This window comes from Equus quagga, chromosome 1, assembly GCF_021613505.1.
Source record: "Equus quagga isolate Etosha38 chromosome 1, UCLA_HA_Equagga_1.0, whole genome shotgun sequence".
NCBI classification, from domain to species: Eukaryota; Metazoa; Chordata; class Mammalia; order Perissodactyla; family Equidae; genus Equus; species Equus quagga.
The window spans coordinates 50,382,872-50,401,511 of NC_060267.1; the positions used below are offsets into that span (position 1 = coordinate 50,382,872).

An 18,640-nucleotide genomic window follows, 5' to 3' on the forward strand; every position below is an offset into this window, starting at 1 on the left:
CTCCAATGGTGTCTTTATCACAGAATGCTGCATTTTCTTTTCCTTTGACTTGACAAGACTATTTTCTCTCAGCTGGGAAGATTTTGGTGTTTAATCAACTCCAAAGCAAACTTTTTGTGTCTTTACTTACAACATACGTACACTGTGAATATCAAAAGCTTTTGCTCATTGTTCACATTGCCTTTTGCCATCTTGCACAATATAACTGCCTTTGAAAATACAATATACAGGAAAAAAGAAAGAAGAGGGAATATTTATTAAACTTTTATTAAGCATCGTGATTATTCTTTTAAGGCATTATTAAATTTTTTGTTTGAATGACTAAAACAAATTGGGAAATTCCACATCATGCAGTGATCTCAACATACTTATGCAAATTTCTATTTTTGGGCATTGCTTTCTCAATTTCTTTTTTTCTTTGCTCCATCTCCCAGATTGAATCAAAGGAAACCTCAATCTTTAAAAAGACTTCTTCTTTTGGTTAAGTCTTTTATATTTAGAAGTTTCTAATTTCACCAGAGTAGGTAAGATTAATGTTCAATCTCAAGTATTTCTGAATATATTTCCTTATTCACAGAAATATACTCTGGGGGAAAAAATTAAGAAGCTTCTGGTCTTCCCAACCACTGGACAACAAGAGAGTTAACACACAATGGGGCAAGAAGAACCTCAAAATAAACGTGAGTACTTTCCTTTCAATTTTAAAGAGGGAGATAGAAACTAAGATTTAAAAATATGAGTTGATGGTAGTTGTGAGGATTGAAGATGATGATGATGGAGAGGAGGAGGGGAAGGAAATGGGGTTGATTTGGGTGAAGGGGAGGGCCATAGATAGATTCAAATATGTTGGGTAACAGCAACTTCTTTATAAACTGTAAACTGGGCCAAGAGAGGAGATAAAGTATATATAAGAGAAATAAGATGGAAGGAAATGGAGTAATTTGGGAAGATTCTTTTAAAGGGTAGAGAGAGAAGATAGATATAGAAAACACACTGGCTAAGGCTAAGAGTGTACCAGAGGCTCTGACTTTATCCCATTTGTGTTTTACTTAATTGACTCAAATGGATTTGTATTATGAGAACATTAAATAATATTTTTGAGAAATATATAGAAAAATTCAAATATATGTAATTTTAGAATTAAAGTTTTGCTTCATTTCATCACTCTTCCATGGCAAACTTCAATGGGACCACAACTTACAATGGTCCTAAAAAACACTTTTTTATGTAACAAAATGTCTTGGAGAATTTTTATGTCAGTACATACTGACATACATGATTATTTTAATACCTATATTGAATTCGAACATATGGATTCAACATAATTTAGAATTTCTACTATTAATAATACACAGGCAAGACTTTCAGGACATTCGGTCCTGTTCAAAGTGTTCATAAGACATTTGGTCCATGCCAAAACATCTTTGATATTTAGTCCTGTCCAAAACCATTTGGACCAAATATGCTCATGGATATTTTGGACAGGACCAAATGTCATGGACCTTTTCGCAAGGACAAAATGTCTTATGGATCAAATGTCTTACGGACATTTTGGACAGGACCAAATATCAAGGACCTTTTGGTGTGAACCAAATGTCTTATGAATTATTTGGACAGGACCAGATGTCTGCTAATCCATTCAAGTGCTAGTTTCCAGTGGGTTTTTTTTTCTATTTCCAAAAGTAGTGCAGTGAATATTCTTTTATATAAATAAGTTCAGTTATTTCTATAAGATAGATTCCTACACTTCAAATTATTGTGACAAATATAGTGCATTTAAAAATTGATAAATGCTGTTAACTTGATCTAAAAGGCTTTTTAATTTACAGTTCAACAGCAGCCTTTATTTCCTCACCAAGAGTGCTTATTTCCCTCTGGCCTTGTCAACACTACGTATTTTCAATTTACTTTTTAAAATCTGATGAGTGAAAAATCATACCATAATATTATAGATTACATTTCCCTGGTTAAGCATACTCTCATTTGTTTAATGACCATTTATAATTTCAACAAATTAAATTTTCAACAAATTTCTTGCTCAAATTTTTGCTCAGCTTCCTAACTGATTTTTATAATTCTTTATAAAGTCTGGATAGTAGTATTGTGACAAGATTTTTCTTTCATGCGTTCCTTGTGTTTTAACATTCTTTGTTATATAGAAGTTTTATTATGTACCCAAATTGTCAATTTTTCATGATTTTGGGGAGGTTTTGTGTCTTGCTTATAAAAAGCTTTTTCAATTGCAAAGAAACAAAAAATTGTTCACATTTTTCTTATTTATTTATTTATTTATCAGTAAGCTGTAAAATTGATTTGTTCATGGGAAATCTTTAAGCACTCCTCTAGCCCTAAAATATCTTGGATGACGTCATATTTAGCATGCTTCTTGGTAGTATTAGCTTCCCTAGTTCTTGTGGCTGAGGAGGGGATAACTTATTTGTCCTTCTCTGTGTCCTGGTAGAAGGAGTCTGCCATTCCCAGTGGATCCCTTGGGTCATTGCCATTGTGTTCATCCCAGTTCTCAGTGTCTGTTTTATTACAAGTTGTTTGGATAAGTTATTGGCAAAAGTGGAACTCTCCTTGAATTATATTCCCCCCAAAATTTCATAAAGTTTTTGTAAACCTTTTATGACCTTGATTTTCCCCAACATATCAATCTATAGTGCCTTGTATTAAAATTCAGAGCTACATACTTGACCCTCTATTCTTTGATGGTGTCGCCTTGTGTCAGGGAAAACTTGTTCTTTCTCATATTGAGGCCTTGTATAAAGTTACTATAATTACAGCAATGTAGTCTAGGTACAAGTAGGTACAAGTATAGGTACAAGGTACAAGTATAGACAAATAGACCAGAGGAGAAGAATAGAGAGCTCAGTTACAGATTCTGCACATATGAACTCTTTATATAAAGCAGAAGGGGATACTGCAGAGTTATAGGGAAAGAACAGTTTTGTTCAATTAATGTGGTAGAGATTATTGATTACCCATAAAGAAGATAAATGGACAATGGCTTCACGATCTTGAGGCAGGGAATGATTTCTTAAACAAGTCACAAAAAGTGCTAGCAAATAAAGAGAACATTGAAAAATTATACTAAATTAAAGTAAGAATTACTGTACAACAAAAGATACCACTAAGAGTGAAAACAGCATAGGAGATGTTTGTAATGCATATAATTAATAAAAGATTAGTGTAAAGAATATATAAACTCTTTCAATCAATAGGAAAAACAATACAACAGAAAAATGGGCAAAGTCTTGAATAGGCACTATAGAAAAGAGAAAATGAAATGTCTCATAAACATATAAAAAGGAGTCAACTTCATTTATTTTCAAAGAGATGCAAATCCAATTCACCACGAAATACCATTTGCAAACATACTAGGATGGCAACAATGAAAAAGTCTGGCAGTACCAAGTATTTATGATGCTGTGGAGCAACTGGACTTCCGATGAATTAGTGCTGGTGAAAGTGTAAAGCAGCACGATCACTTTGGAAAAGTTTGCCATAATCACAGTTGACAATATGTATATCCTATTATCAGCAATTCCACTCCTAGGAGTATACCCGACAGAAATGCATGCTTCTGTGCCCTGGGATGCATGGTCAAAAATGCTCATAGCAGCATAGCTCACAATAGCCACACACTGGAAACAATGCAAATAACTACCAGAAGAATAGAGAAATACATTTTAGTGCAGTAAGACAATAGATCACTTTACAGCAATGAAAATGAGTGCTTATAGTTGCATGTAACAACATGGAAAAATTTCAGAAGCAATGCTGAGCAAAAGACAGAACCAAAAGAATACATGGTACATTATTTCATTTATGTAAAGTTCAAAAGCAGGCAAATCTGATCTATATGGTTTAGGGATATGTTATTAAGTTGTAAAATTGTGGAGCAAAGCACAAAGTGATTACTTTAGAAGCCATGACGTAGTTACCTTTAAGAGAGAAGGACTGGGTTGCATTTGGGACGTGAAGACCACCTGGGGTGTTGTCAATGTCCTGTTTCTTGAGCTGGGTAGTTATTACCTGAAGTGGTCACTTTACAATAATTGGATAAAGTGTACATTTATGTTTTTCCCTTAACATTTGGTTACATTTCAAAATAAAAATATTTAAAAGATAAATAAATGTATAAGGCTCGTAAAACTTTGCAGAACTATCCCAGTGTTCACCAAAAATCTCCACTTTAACACAAATTCTGGTAGAAAAATATCCTTAAAAGCACGTGCACATAAAGATTTTCAAAGTGCAAAATGGACAATACAATAATAAAAGTGTTAATTTTCAACAATTGCTTCCAATTAATTCACCTGGAGCTGGAACAAAGGAACGGTGTAGTAAGAAAAGAGAATGTAGGGGGTCTTAACTATTAGGGCAGGAGAAAGGTTAAAGGGGCAGGCCCTCATTTCTCCAACTAAGTGGTTATATAGGAAAAAGAAACACTTTTTTCCCTCCTTGACAGTGACTCATCGCAACTTTGTACACTGCAAGAGAAGCATGAGAGTGTTCCAGCTTCCAGAGCACCCCAAGAAGCTGACATGCATCAGAGAGAAATCAGAACTGAAAGGTACAGACTGCAGAGAGCATAAGAAAATTTCTTTCTTATTTCCGTTTCTATTCAAATTCATAATTGGACTTGAAGAATATCAGTAGTAAACCAGCAGAGATTAAAATAACGTAAGACGAGACTCTGGCACGAAAGTGAACCCCAGTGAATTGAAACGGGATTATGTCTCATGACTGTAATCAGCTTTATAACGGGAGAATATAAGAACACATTTATGGGCCAATTTTTGTCATCCAAAACATATCATTAGTTTAATTCTATTTTCTTTTGATTCAGACATACCGTAAGGACTGTTTCCTTCTAGAATATATAGTTTTGCTGAAGTGTGTTTATCTCTCTGATTACTTTGGAATTTGTAAAGTCTTATTTCGGAGAGTGGGGAAATGCTTGAGAGTTTTAGCAGGTTCTTTGCCCCCTTCCATAAAATGTCCTGCAAAAGGCTTTGTTATAGAAATACTTTAAATATAAAAGTAAGTAGATGTAGGGACATTGAAAGACGATCATGTTTTCTAAGAGAATACCTTGTAATTTTATCATAGTTATTATGTGATTCAGACGCTTTTGTTTACAGGGTATTTAGAAATGTGATTTTCAGAATTTTTTAAAAGGAGGAACAGAATGCTTTTGATAATCGTGGTATGATTCCTACACATGTTAATTGGACATCAAGTTGTAGAATAGTCGTGCAGTCTGTGACAGATGAAACGCTCCTTTGTAACTAATTTTCGTTTCAATTTTCACATGAGAGAGCACCTGGAACTGCTGTGCTGTTGGCTGGAGATCCTTCCAGTCCAACCGCTGCTTTCCTCTTAATGACAACAAGACGTGGGCTGAGAGTGACAGGAACTGTACAGGGATGGGGGCTCATTTGGCCACTATGAGCACGGAAGCTGAGCAGGTCGGTTGGAGGCTCACATTAGCTTCTCTGTTGGTTTGAATCTCTTTGCAAAGAAAGAGGAATTTCCCTGCTCTGCCTCTGTGCCTTTACTTCATCTCTTCCTCCTCCCTGGAAAGCCTTACCTTCCTCTCTCATTTTTCTTCATCTGGCCAACTTCTACGGTCTTTCCGGATTTGATTCACGTGTTATTTCCTCCAGAAAACTACCCTGACCACCTTCCCTGCTCCACCTTCCCTACTCTAAGTTGGAGGTACTTTCCTGATGCTCTGTGCACAGTGCGATCACGGCACTTACTTCAGTGTACTGCAGTCGTCTGCTCACTACTCTGTCTCTTCTAATGGCTTCTACTTTGCAAGGGGGCTGGGGCCACGCCTCACTCATCTTTGCATTGCCAATGTCCTGTGTACTGCTAGGCAAACTGGGTAGGTCTTGGTAAATGTTGTGAGTAAGTGAACAAAGGAATAGTTAATCAGGACTGAAATAGCTTCTCAGGATATAGTATAGGAAAAATAATTCAGATGTATGGTTCTAATTCTAAATAAAAAACATCTTAAGGTAAATTAAATTCTTCAAAAACTGAAATTTATTTCCTCGTGTAATATATTTCCATATATGTACCATGACCCTGATTCTACTCTTTTCATGGTCGGCAGGGTTTCCTGGAGGATTCTGTTTTCATGGCTTGGCAATCTACAGGTTCACTGGCTTTTTGAATAAAATGGAATTTAATGAAATACACAAAGAAAGCAATTTTAAAAACAAAAGTTCCTAAAAATCAGATCATATTAAACATTGTGCTAAGTGGTTTGCAAATATGATCTCACTTAATCTTCACAGGAACTATGAAGTAGTGGAAGTGTCCCTTTTGGAGATGAGAACCGGGGTTTGGTGCGATTAAAGCACTTATTAATATTACACAATAAATAGCAGAGATAGGATATGAAAACAGATCTGTCTGACGCCAACGCTTTTGTGCTTAACTAGTAATCTATTTGACCTCTTCCTTCTTTTCCTAACAAAACAGCTATCACATAATAGATGCAGATATATTTATAAGAATTGACATTTTTTATGCAGAACTTTATTCTTCAATTTTTGGATAGATGATTTCCATATTTCCTGGGACTTACGAATGAGAACCCTGAAGGCCAGTGGCACTGGGTGGACAAGACACCATTTAACCCACATATAGTGTGAGTATACTGACCAGATGGAAGAGCTTTATAGGCAAAGGTGAGAAGAAGGTAGCAAGCAGAATTCATTTCGAGATGGAGTATACTTACATAAAAATGCTTATTCAGAACAGAGCACTGTGTGATGAATAACCTCTGTATTAGTCTACTACTATACTTGTATTGGACAGTGCAGCTGAAAATTTTTCACTATGGGCATTTTCTCTGCATTGTCCCCTGACCTACATACACCCCCCCCCCCACCCCAGACACACACACAGACATGCAATTTTTTTCATTTCAGATTCTGGCATGAGGGTGAACCCAACAACTATCAGAAAGAAAACTGTGTTGTCCTTGTAAGTGCTCAAGACAAATGGGCCTGGAATGATTTTCCTTGTAACTTTGAGACAAGGAGAGTTTGTAAGATACATGGAACAGCATCCTGTGAAACCTGTGAGTAGGTTTCTACAGCTCACTACTCTGTCTCTTCTAATGGCTGAGTAGAAACCTGTGAAGGTACCCTTGTGATGAGGACAGAGAAGAAGAACCAATGAGACAAGGGCAGCATGTACCTGCATCATTGGAACAGAAAAAACATGCTGGATCAAAGAACATTTTCAGTCATGATGGCTTTATTTATTCTTATTCATTTCATTCAAGGTAATGTGTTTTTGTCTGGTGTTTTGATGGAAGGAATCATCTTTTCTGTGAGAACCAGTTTTGATTAACTTTGCTTTCTTGATAGTATTTCAAAGTATTTACTTTTCAATTGGTGTGCATCAATTACACCTCTAACAGAATGGCTTGAATGGTGTAATCTCAGTCAGTTTTTCCTCTGCTCAGATTCTTAGCTCTTAAAATTCAAAGTTAGGATATTCCAACTGGTAGTGATGTCGTACTTTTTCAACTCAAATATTACAAATCTTTTAAAGGTTTTAAACATTTCTATTGTTTGATACTTCATTTGCAGACTTTTTAATAGTATTAGTCATTAGGCTGATATTCCATGTGCAAAATATTTTCTGAACAACAGTATAGAATAGTTCAGAATTATGGTATTGCCTAGGTAAGAAAAAAGAGTCTATCTCCTTTTAAAAAATATATTTCTTACTACACCCTAAATGTCTTCCCAAAACGGGGGGGTCTCAAGCTTGCATAATGTCTTTGTGAGTGGAAAAGTCTCTTTCAGGCTACCTTAACCAAACTTCTTCCATTTGTATAGCTGAGGAAACAAAACGCTCAGGAAACCAATGAGCCCACCTTCACATTGCTAGTTCATGACAGAAACAGGACTATGGCCCAGATCTACCTTCATAAGTGGTGAAATGCATTCCCTTTATTATTATGGGAAAGTTACTGGGGATAACTTGGTCTACAGATAAAAGTTCTTCTTCTTCTTTTTTTTTTTTTGGTGAGGAGGATGGGCCCTGAGCTAATGTGTGTGACAATCTTCCTCTATTTTGTATGTGGGATGCCACCACAGCATGGCTTGATGCATGGTGTCCACACTTGGGATCCAAACCTGTGAACCCTGGGCTGCCACAGTGGAGTGTGTGAACTTAACCACTATGCCACCGGGCTGGCCCCTAAAAGTTCTTAATTATTTGAAGTAACATTGTATTAGTGTTTCTATATTTTTAATTTGAATCAGAAAGAATCATATTTTTGTAAATAGTTAACATGTTTCTCTAGAGCTATAAAGCTATGGTTCAAACTAGCAAGGAAGTCATTGTTTTAACAACCTGAAATTATGATTTTGTGTTATATGTAGTATTAACTATGAAGCAGTCACATCCAATGTCAACAAAATATATTGGTCTCAAAATTCTGAATTAGCTGACGTTTCCTGGATCTAAGTTAAAAAAAATTCAAGCAACAGCTTTTTAACCTAAATTCCTTACCTCTGTTTTTAAAAGCAGTATTTATTATGTAAATTGGTTAGTGATCTTCTGAATTTGAAATAGTAGTGTTTGATTGTGTGTGTGTATGTGTATTTGTGTGTCTGTGTTTAAGCTGATACTTTTAACTGAAGTGGTGTTAAGTGACTTTGTGTTTGCCATATTCACTAAATTACGTAGCACAAAATCTACAAAACTTGTTGAAATAACTTTATGTAAATGTTAATAGGCTTTGTAGAGTTAATATTATCCATTTTTAATTTGTATAAAACTGTATAGAGATTCAGTTGTCAATAAAATGTGACCTCTTTGTGATATTATGCATCTATGTCTACATCCATATCTCCAATCTATTTCTCCCCATGCTGCTCATTTTTCACTACCTCCATGGTGACCACCAAAGACCAAGTTACCATGGCTCTTCCCTGGGTTATTGCAATGGCCTTAGGATCGGTCTCCCTGTTTTCACTCTTAGTTCCTTTCAGTCTATTCTCAGCTCTCATGGCCCCTCTCCTATTCTTCACAATTTCTTTAAGACAGCTGATAGTAATTTCATAAAAATAAATGCTAATTCTTTTACTACATTGTGGTAGTCCTAGAAGTTTGAAACACACCAAGTTTAAATATTGTTTTCTCATCGTAGAAAAAGTGAGGTATATATATGTCAAAAAGGCAAACAGTAAAAACATTTATAAAAGTATAAGGTAAACCTCTCTTACACCCCGAACTCCAGTCTCCTAAATGCCTCTTCAGAGTAACTATGATTATCAGTTTCTTTTATGTATTTCCACATGTTTGTACATGTTATATAAACATATATACATATATAACCCACAATTCTTTACACCGTTGCCTACATAGTCTTAAACATCTTACATTTTTTATTTAACAATATATTCTAGAAAATGTTTCATACTTTGTTCCTTATAAGCAACTAGTGTTTCATTGTGTTGGTGTATCACAATTTGAAATAACCTTCAAATGACAAAATATTTCCCCTATGTAATGCAAATCAACAAAATAATGGCTGTGAAACAAACTATGAGAGTAATTCCAGTTTAGATCAGAAAAGGAAGACAGAGTTCCAAGAAGATTTCTTTTCCCCATGAAAATACAGGACTAATAGAATGTATTTAAATGCATAGAGAGGTGACATACAACTCCGGAGAGTTAAGGAATGAATTATTAATTAGTGCATAGAAAACTAGATAAATATGAAAAATGATGCCAATGTTAGCTACATGAAAAGAAAAACATGTTTAAGAAAGTATACGTAATCATGATACAGTATGTGATTCAACAGTGAATATTTACATATTCATAAAAATGTAAATGAATATTGTTTTAATAATAAATTATTATATAGTGATATCAGAAGGATGGGAATTTTGTGTGCATGTGCGTGTATGAGAGAGAGAGGGAGATTCTTGTTTCACTTCATTTCACGTGGAGAAATTATGAAATTATCTAAAATTGAAGAAAACCAAAGCATTAGAGTTTAAACTATATTTAGAAACTACTGGATAGAAATAGAAACCATACTATTTAGAAACATGGAACTCAACAGAAGATAAAACATCTGAAGAGTTGAATATGTTTGCCTCTTGGACATGGGAATTGAGAGTTAGCAGAAAACAGCTATTTTTAATTATAATCCTCATAGGAGAATTTGGTTTTTTAAGAAATGTACATGTATGTACATAGTATGCATATTTATTGATGTAATGAATCATATTCACATTTAAAAAGAGTTGCTTAAACATCGTTTAATAAAATCAGTAAACCATTTAGTGTAAGACATTTCCCAAATAAGAAATAGGAATTTTCTACAGAGGGTCTACTCCAAACCTATAGCAAGCATTATACTTCATAGTAAACCATCAGAAGCATTTCCTTTAAAGTCAAGAACAAAACAAGGATGCCCACTAATGCAGCTTCTGTGTAACAATATATTGGTAGTATTAGCTAGCTTAGTAGGATCAGAAAAACTGGAAAGGGAAAAAACACAACTATCATTATTTGTAGACCAGAATTTTCCAAAAGAAATAAAATGCAAGTAACAAATATGAACTAAATATGCTTAAATTTTCCAGTAGCTACATCAAAAAAGTAAAAATAAATTATTATTGTAATAATTTATTTTATTTAAACCAATATATCAAAAATATTACCACTTTAACATGTAATCAATATAAAATTATTAGTGACATATTTCACTTTTTTTTTTCCAAATAAAGTCCTTGAAAATCTGGTGTGTATTTATTTTACGGTTCCCAGCATATTTCAACTAAGACTAGAGTTTAATGTGCAGTAGCTATGGTACTGGATAGCTCAGTATACAGACAATATAATTCTCTACATAGAAAATGTAAGGGAATCTACAGCCAAAGTGTTAAAAAAATTATATTTTAAAACAGTTTCAACTGGATAATTTACTTCTTTGTTTAATTGTTGTTTACAATTTTCCAGATAAATAATTTAGGTTCCAGTGATCTTTACTCTAACCACTAAACTCTTAGCAACTGTTTCTTTTCTTGCCAAACTTTGAAGACCAAGTTAATTGTATAACTTAAATGATAAATATATGGTGAAATAATATGCATTAATATTTTCAGGTCTTTTAATATTGAAATAAAACTTAAAATAATCAAACTATAGCCACCTGCAGGCAAACAACGATGAACAAAAAAATCTTTATATCTTTCAGTGTTTCTTCATTGATGCCTATGATTTGAAAAAAAGGAGTTAGAAAGTTAAAGATATATTTATTGGATTACTTTCAGGTTGAACGACTTTTGTTTTAAAGATATATTGACTTCAAAACCACAGATTGTCTCTATGTCTAAGGGAAATCAACATTTGTCAGGAATGCTAATATATTTACTTGTTTTTTTGAATTTTCCCATTCAGTGATTACACATTAAATCCAAGGAATGAATTTTGAGTCTCTTTATGGTGCTGTCTGCAAGAAACATGGTTATCAAAGCTGCCATATTATTTGCATATGTTGGCTAATCTTATCAGTCTTGATAGAATATTACACAATAAATGAATAGGCTTGAGACAGAAATGCGTCAAGCTGAATATTCCTTAGAATAATTTGACTATTGGACTCTGGATCTAGCAGAGCAATAGATACACATTCAGATGAGATCCAGTTAGTCAAAGGTAGAGACTAGAGAGAAAAGGGAGTTTCTGGGTTGAGTGGACTGGATGACACTCTGTTTGGAGCTGAAAGTTAGCATGGCCTTTCCCTAAGAAGGTGCAGTAAAGGCCTTTGGCAAGAAAATCCACACCAGTCTTTCAAGCAGAAATAAGTTTCATTGCTTGAGGAAGTTTCTTACTCATTACACAGAAGAACGTAGGATATATGCTTGGGCAGGGGATAAAAGTGTGAAATCAAGAAAAGAAGACAGATTTTTCAGGAACTAGAAAGAAGACGCATTGACACAGAACCTGAATTCAGGCAATTGTTCAAAGGCACTTTCCAAAATCTTCTTCTTTGTCGGACTCTGTACTTGTTCTATGTCCCTGTATTTTCATATAAATACTCAGAAATGAAGCATACATACCAAAAAGAGCATTTTTTTCTTCTAGCATTTTCTAGAGAATTTCCTAGTAAATTCTGAGAAGAAGTCCTGAGACTAATATAGAGAAAAATGCACTTCAGTTAGTATAATGAATTATAACATTCAAAGCTACTATTTTTATTTCTATCAAAGCAACAAACACTTTTGAAGCCCTTATGAAGTGCAGTGGACACTTTTATCATGTTGGAGTTGAGGCTGTGTTCATCCCTTGTTCCTCCTCATTTATACATTTAAGTTGTGCCTTCTGTTCTTAGAGGTTTTTCTTTGTTCAAGTATTTATTTCTGGCATTTCGCAAATTCGAAAATGACGGAAGAAACAGGCCACATCATTCCAGTTTTGCCTTGGGTTTGAAGAGTCTCTTATGGTGACACAGTCCTCCGCTGTAGCTAAGTTGTTGGGCTCCCCTATATCCCAGAAGCTGAAAGAGAGCAATGTGGGAGATTTTAAATCTCAGCTACAGGAGATAAAGTGACCCAACATGCTAGGCAAATTACATTTGTATTATTTAACTTCACAACAATTTTGTGAGGTCGGTATTGTAATCTCCATTTTATTAGTGAAAGAAAGGAATCTCAGAAAAACTCAACCATTTGTGTAAGTCTTAGAGTTTATGAGTAGTGAAGCTGAAATGGATATTTCTGACTTTCTATTTTGTTGTGCTCCCTCATGGCATTAGACTCAGTCTGAGAAGTTATAGGAAAGATTGACATCCTGATGGATTTGTTTCTTTTTCACTCATATCCTGTATCATGTTTGGTTCCCTGTAGTCTACATAGAGTTTGTATTACTTGGGTGCATACTTCAGTGCCGTTACAGTGCTATAGTGAGGCAACTTTCTAAAGTATCAGAGCGTCTGGGCTATATATACTCTTAGAACTGATTTAACCTCCTTGACCTTTAGTTTCCTCTAGTGCTAACTGAAAATTAATAATATCGGTGTAGCTCAGAGGTGTAATTAAGATAAAATGGAATAATGAATGAGATAAAAGCTTGAAAACTCCAAAATGCTGTGCTCTAATGATGTAAGGCCATTATTAAGGAGGAAAGAGACATTATCAAGGAGGTTCCTGCTTTCACTCCATAAGAATCTGTTGTCTTTCCCAAATCACTATTTTTGTCTCACTTACTACAGTTTGAGGGCATAAGACTCTGAATTTCACTCTTTGCTGCATTTCCAATGAGTCTTAAATTCTAATCTTCTCATCTTCATCTGTTATTTCCCGTTTATTCTTGAGATAGTCTTAGGAAATGAGAGCCATGGATCCTCATTCTCTTCTTTTCTCCCTTCTTGCATCTAATATCATCAAGGACAGACCTGAATATATCTCACGGAACAGAAGGAGGTTCTGAGAACTCCCATCAACAATGGTCTAACTTTAGGATTTGGGATAGTGCTATAATTCTCCTACAAAAAGAAAAATTACCTCAGAGACTTTGTTAAAGGTGTGCCATCAACCCATTGCCAATCACCTTCTGTCACCTGGTCTGTCAGTCCAATATAAAACTCTTTCTCTCTAGGTTTCGCATGGAAAAGGAATTCCTATGGAAGATACGTGAACAAAAAAATAGGAGATAAATTATTTAAATTCTGAACAAATGTTGAAGGTAATTGTTATTTAAAAAGATAAGTAGAATATGGACTAAAAATGATAGATAAAGGCCCTGAAATTGTAAGATTATGGAGGATTATCCCCTGATTTTTTTATTGGGATATAAATATATATAACATAAAATTAAACCAACAGAAAGGAACCGTCAACAGAGAAGGAGGTTCTCAATAACGCATTCAAAATTTATCTACTGTTATTTGTAGCAAAATCTACTGTATATATCTAGCACAAAACAGTATTAATCACAGCTTAAAGATAATGGACAATATTTGCTTTCCCTCATTCATATGATATGTTCAGAAACATAATGGTCATTCTAAAATCAACTCCTAACCCTTTTTTTCCTGCCTTACTAATAAAGGAACTGAACATGGAAATTCCTTTTTTCTAAGACTCTTCTAGTAAAGGAAATAAATTAGAGTAGCTATTGACTTACAGAAATAGTAGAAACAGCATGTATTTCAGTACCTTCATTTAACAAGTAGTAATGTGGGCCAAACACTGTACACATGTATGGAAAAAGGGATAGATCCTGTGAAGAATGTCACATTGATGCTGGAGGAGGCTTTACTCCAACTACCTGCTCCTGCTGGGTGTTGATAACCACCAGATGGGCTCCCATGTATGAGCAGTTTTTTAAACTTGCTGTCCAGGTCATGGTGTTACTAGAAAAGAAGTAGCAGCTAGATTGAAAATGTACCCAATTCAACGGACAGCAATTCTTGATGGAACCTAGGGGAAGAGAATTTTCTGTGAGTATCCCCTACGAACTGAGTAAGAAAACAAAAACCTTCATCTGGCCCATAAAGTCCATCATTTATAGTCAGAAGCCTTGGAACATCTTCATCATGTCCCACATGTTACTATCTAAGACTTTAGGTAATTTCTATGTCAGTAAACACAAACAGCAATTTTCTTGTCTTTTGAGACATAGTCCTTATTTTGTAGAAGTCAGTGCCAGTCAATGCAACCATATATACAATCTATCTCAGTAATGCTATTGATATAGAACCATATTATCTGTTCGTAGACTTCCAAGGTCAGAGAAAGTTATGTATTTTATCTGAGCGACCTCTAAGCAACCATCTCTCATGTTGCTCAAACAATGACCCTCAACAAAATCTCCAAACTGGTTGTGCAGGTGAGCTAAATTTCTTAGAATTACAGACTTTTAAGTTTATTAAAAATAAATAGTCCAATCTCTCTCAATTTAATGGTGAGGAAATCATAGCCCAGAGAAAATAGTCATTTTCTAGTGTCATGTAGCATTTTGCTAAGACTTGAAACAGGACTGTCTGTAAGAGTATAGGAAGTATATTTGTGAGGTATTTCCCAATTCCTTACTCTACACAAAGTTTTTCTCTTTCACCTCTTTTTGGAAGCAGGCAATGAATTAAAGAAAAAAGATATGCTCCTGGGGATAAACTTCCATTTCTAGATTCACTATTCAGACATATACCTCAAATTTATTCTAAAAGTTTGCTATAATGTCCCCAAGATATCCTGCCCCAAGGCTAGTTGCATTTCCAAAGTTTATATTCCTGTCCTCTTACCAACTTCTCATCATTCTTTTACGGCACAGGCAAGATTTTACATTTTATTTTTGAAAAACAGGACCTAATAAAACTGTTTTACTTATCCAAAAATCAATCCAGAAGCCAGGTATGTAAATTTTGATGTTCAAATTTGAAGACTGTTATACCTGATCCTTCATTACGGCAGGAGAGCTCCATGAAATCCTCCTGTGGCTGGAACTTTTTCTCACCACAGATTTGAAAGATGTGATATGTCACTGTAAGGAAAGGGACACAGTTAATGTTCATTACTCTTTTGATAAAAAATAAATTTTATCGTTTTTGTACTTATAACAAAAGTGCCAATCATTATCATAATATTTTCTTACTATTACATTTTCTTTTGCGTGGATTTACTGAGATTTATTTACTCAAAGAAAGAAGAGGGAATTCACATTTCATGGTTTTCCTGATTTGTGAGGATGAATTTACTTTATTTTCAGGCCCAAAGGCCCAAAGAAAACAAATGTATTTGTACTCTCTCTTATGCCAAGTCTAGCTCTTTCTACTCTGCCTTCCAAAAAGTGATTTGTCATGTCTCTCTGGCTAGGACCTGTGAAAGATGACATGAGTGGAGCCATATCAAAACAGAGCCAGAGCAGACATTTTAGAGGGATTGCCTTGAACGTTTTGTTTTCTTTATCTTCCAAACTGGACCAAACCACCAAGATTCCGAGAAGCCAGCTAGGACAAAAATGTCATGTTTGTAATTATTGATGAAGCCGGACTTTTCCGATGACTGAACAGCTAACTCAACTAATGAAGTACAAGTCTAGCCTTATCTCATCTAGCACCAATGAACTCTTCTTTGATACAACTTACCTCATCTTCCTCCCTTTTTCCCCCATAAAACCCTGAACCCTTCTTCTGTTATTGGGACACTATTTGGGTTTATACCTGAATCTGTCCTCCTTGGATTGCAATTCTTTGATCTCAAATAAACCCTTTGCCTCTTAAACTGATTTCTATTTTTTTTTTAAAGATTTTATTTTTTTTTCCTTTTTCTCCCCAAAGCCCCCCAGTGCATAGTTGTCTATTCTTCGCTGTGGGTCCCTCTAGCTGTGGCATGTGGGACGCTGCCTCAGCACGGTTCAGTGAGCAGTGCCATGTCCCCACCCAGGACTCGAACCAACGAAACACTGGGCCGCCTGCAGCGGAGCGCGCGAACTTAACCACTCGGCCACGGGGCCAGCCCCAAACTGATTTCTATTTTTGAAGGTTGACAGACCTCATAAAAAGGGTTACACATAATGTTAAGGATACAACAGGAGAGGACTCAAGGTCACAAAGGAGATGAAAAACGTCTGTCATGAAAGACATGTCAGAGATCACTGAAATTTGATAACAGTTTTGTACTAGTTGGGGTTTCTGGTTTGAGGAATAACCTGGAGATACATAGGGAAAAAGTGGAATAGAAATACCCTTTTTGGGAGAAGAGAATCCACAGCAGCAAGGAAAAATTTAATCCTAATATTCGCCAGGGAGATTGAATTTGACCTTGAGGACTCACCAACACATTTGGTGATAAAACAAGCACTGAGTAGTAGCATGGAGACCCCAGCAACAGTCCATAAGAACGCTTGGGAAGAGAAGCATTCTTTCTCTGTAGAAAGAAAGATATAAACATGGCCAATCTTTCTTAAGCAAGATACATAAGAGATATGAAATTCTTATTCAAGCTCATTTCCTTCTATTTGCATTGTCTATATTAAGTAATTCTCAAACTTCAGCATGCATCAGAATCATTTAGAGGGCTTGTTAAAACACAGATTATGGGGCCTCACCCAGAGAGTTGGTATGAAACCAAGTTCCCAGTTGCTGCTGATCTGGGGACCACACTTTTAGAACCACTAGAGTAATCCGTTACTAATCTTATCACTCTGACTAATGAACTCAGACAGATATGCCATTTTCCCTTTCTAAGTCATCCAGTTAAAGAAATACTTTCATACTTTCTAAGATTTTTTTTCTCTCTCTGTTTCTCTTTCTCTCTCCTTGTCTCCCCTCACCATCTCTGTTTCTCTTGTCTCTCTCCTGCTCTCCTCCTTTCAGTGTCTCATTTTCCAAGCCCTTTGTAAATCAATTAGAAGAAACACTGACAATCACCTAGTAGCTTCTCTCCTCGTCCCTCCCCATACATGTGTAACAGACAAGGAAAGTAAGTCCCTAAGAAGTGAAGTGACTTGCCCAGGGGGGCACAGTCAACTACAGAAGGGCTAGAAACAGCACTCTGGTAGCTCTCCCTGAACTCCATCTCCAGTAATTTTTCCAGTATAACATATAGTCTTGTAACTGTTCTCTTTTAGTTTTCTTTCTTTCATTCCCTTCATCTCTTATTTTACTTTACTAGTTACTTTTCTATTGTCCTGTCCCTCAACATATTTATCATCCCTTTCCAAAAAAAATCTAAGAAAGAAAAGAGAGAGTTGCAAATTGTACCTGTGCATTGTGATGCAGATGATTTGGATGAATTCATTCTTTCTCTCTGTCTCTCTTCCTCTCTCTCTCTCTCCTTCTCTCCTCAATTTCTGAGTCCAGGAGCGTTTTGTTGGTAAGATTCAAGGAAAATGAATCTTGAGGGTTGAACACCTTATCTGTATTTTAGGAAGTTCAACCTTAAGACATAAAAATATTAACATTTTCTGTGTCTGTGTATTTGAGTCACAATTTCCTTTCTTGCATAAGGAGGACAAGGGAGTTTACTGGGCAGCAAAGCAGTCTCCACTCCAGGAAGCAATGAAATGGGGAAGTGATGAAATGTTAAGTATCAACAGAAATAGACTGACTGTGGGGAAATGCGATGGGCTTAAGACCTATTGTTTTATTTTGGTGGATAAAATGCCTCTTCTTTCTTCCAGACCTAAATCATCCCTCGATTTTTCCTCAACACTTCTGGAGCCCCACCTCTGCACTCTCAGTTTCACTTTGGATCTTCACTACCATATATTCGTTAACTGAAAAGGAGACAAACTCCAAATTCTCCACGACACTTAGCACAGGGCTGGGTATATAGTGCGTGTATTTATATATAAATAAATATATATATTTATTTATATACATTTTTGTTTTATATTGTAGTCTACATTAGGAGAAATGAATCTGAATTTCAGAAGAAGCAATTTCAATTAGACGTTAGAATATAATGCTTCCCAACCAAAACTACAATGAGATATCACTCCATGCCTGTCAGAATGGCTATTATTGAAAAGCAAGAAATAACAAGAGTTGGCAAGGATGTGGAGAAAAGGAACCCTTGTAAACTGCTGGTAGGAATGTAAATTGGTGCAGACACCATGGAAAACAGTATGGAGATTT

The 18,640-nt window shown here is 35.4% G+C and overlaps 2 protein-coding genes across 2 annotated transcripts; one reads left to right on the forward strand and one right to left on the reverse strand.

The window, feature by feature from the left end:
* The first annotated feature begins 652 nt into the window (after positions 1 to 652).
* On the forward strand, positions 653 to 7,113 carry CLEC4D (C-type lectin domain family 4 member D). The gene is given in 7 exon segments (XM_046668251.1): positions 653 to 680; positions 2,462 to 2,545; positions 3,158 to 3,163; positions 4,475 to 4,579; positions 5,326 to 5,477; positions 6,555 to 6,670; positions 6,954 to 7,113. Coding segments are annotated over 7 exon segments (651 nt in total).
* A 5,128-nt stretch (positions 7,114 to 12,241) lies between these two features.
* CLEC4E (C-type lectin domain family 4 member E) lies at positions 12,242 to 17,984 on the reverse strand. The gene is made up of 6 exons (XM_046656707.1): positions 17,765 to 17,984; positions 16,836 to 16,928; positions 15,454 to 15,543; positions 14,332 to 14,483; positions 13,566 to 13,681; positions 12,242 to 12,559 (listed from the first exon to the last, which is right to left on the reverse strand). The coding sequence occupies exons 1-6, from the start codon at positions 17,799 to 17,801 to the stop codon at positions 12,409 to 12,411; spliced, it is 639 nt and encodes a 212-aa protein (XP_046512663.1). The 5' UTR covers positions 17,802 to 17,984; the 3' UTR covers positions 12,242 to 12,408.
* Between the last annotated feature and the right edge of the window lie 656 nt (positions 17,985 to 18,640).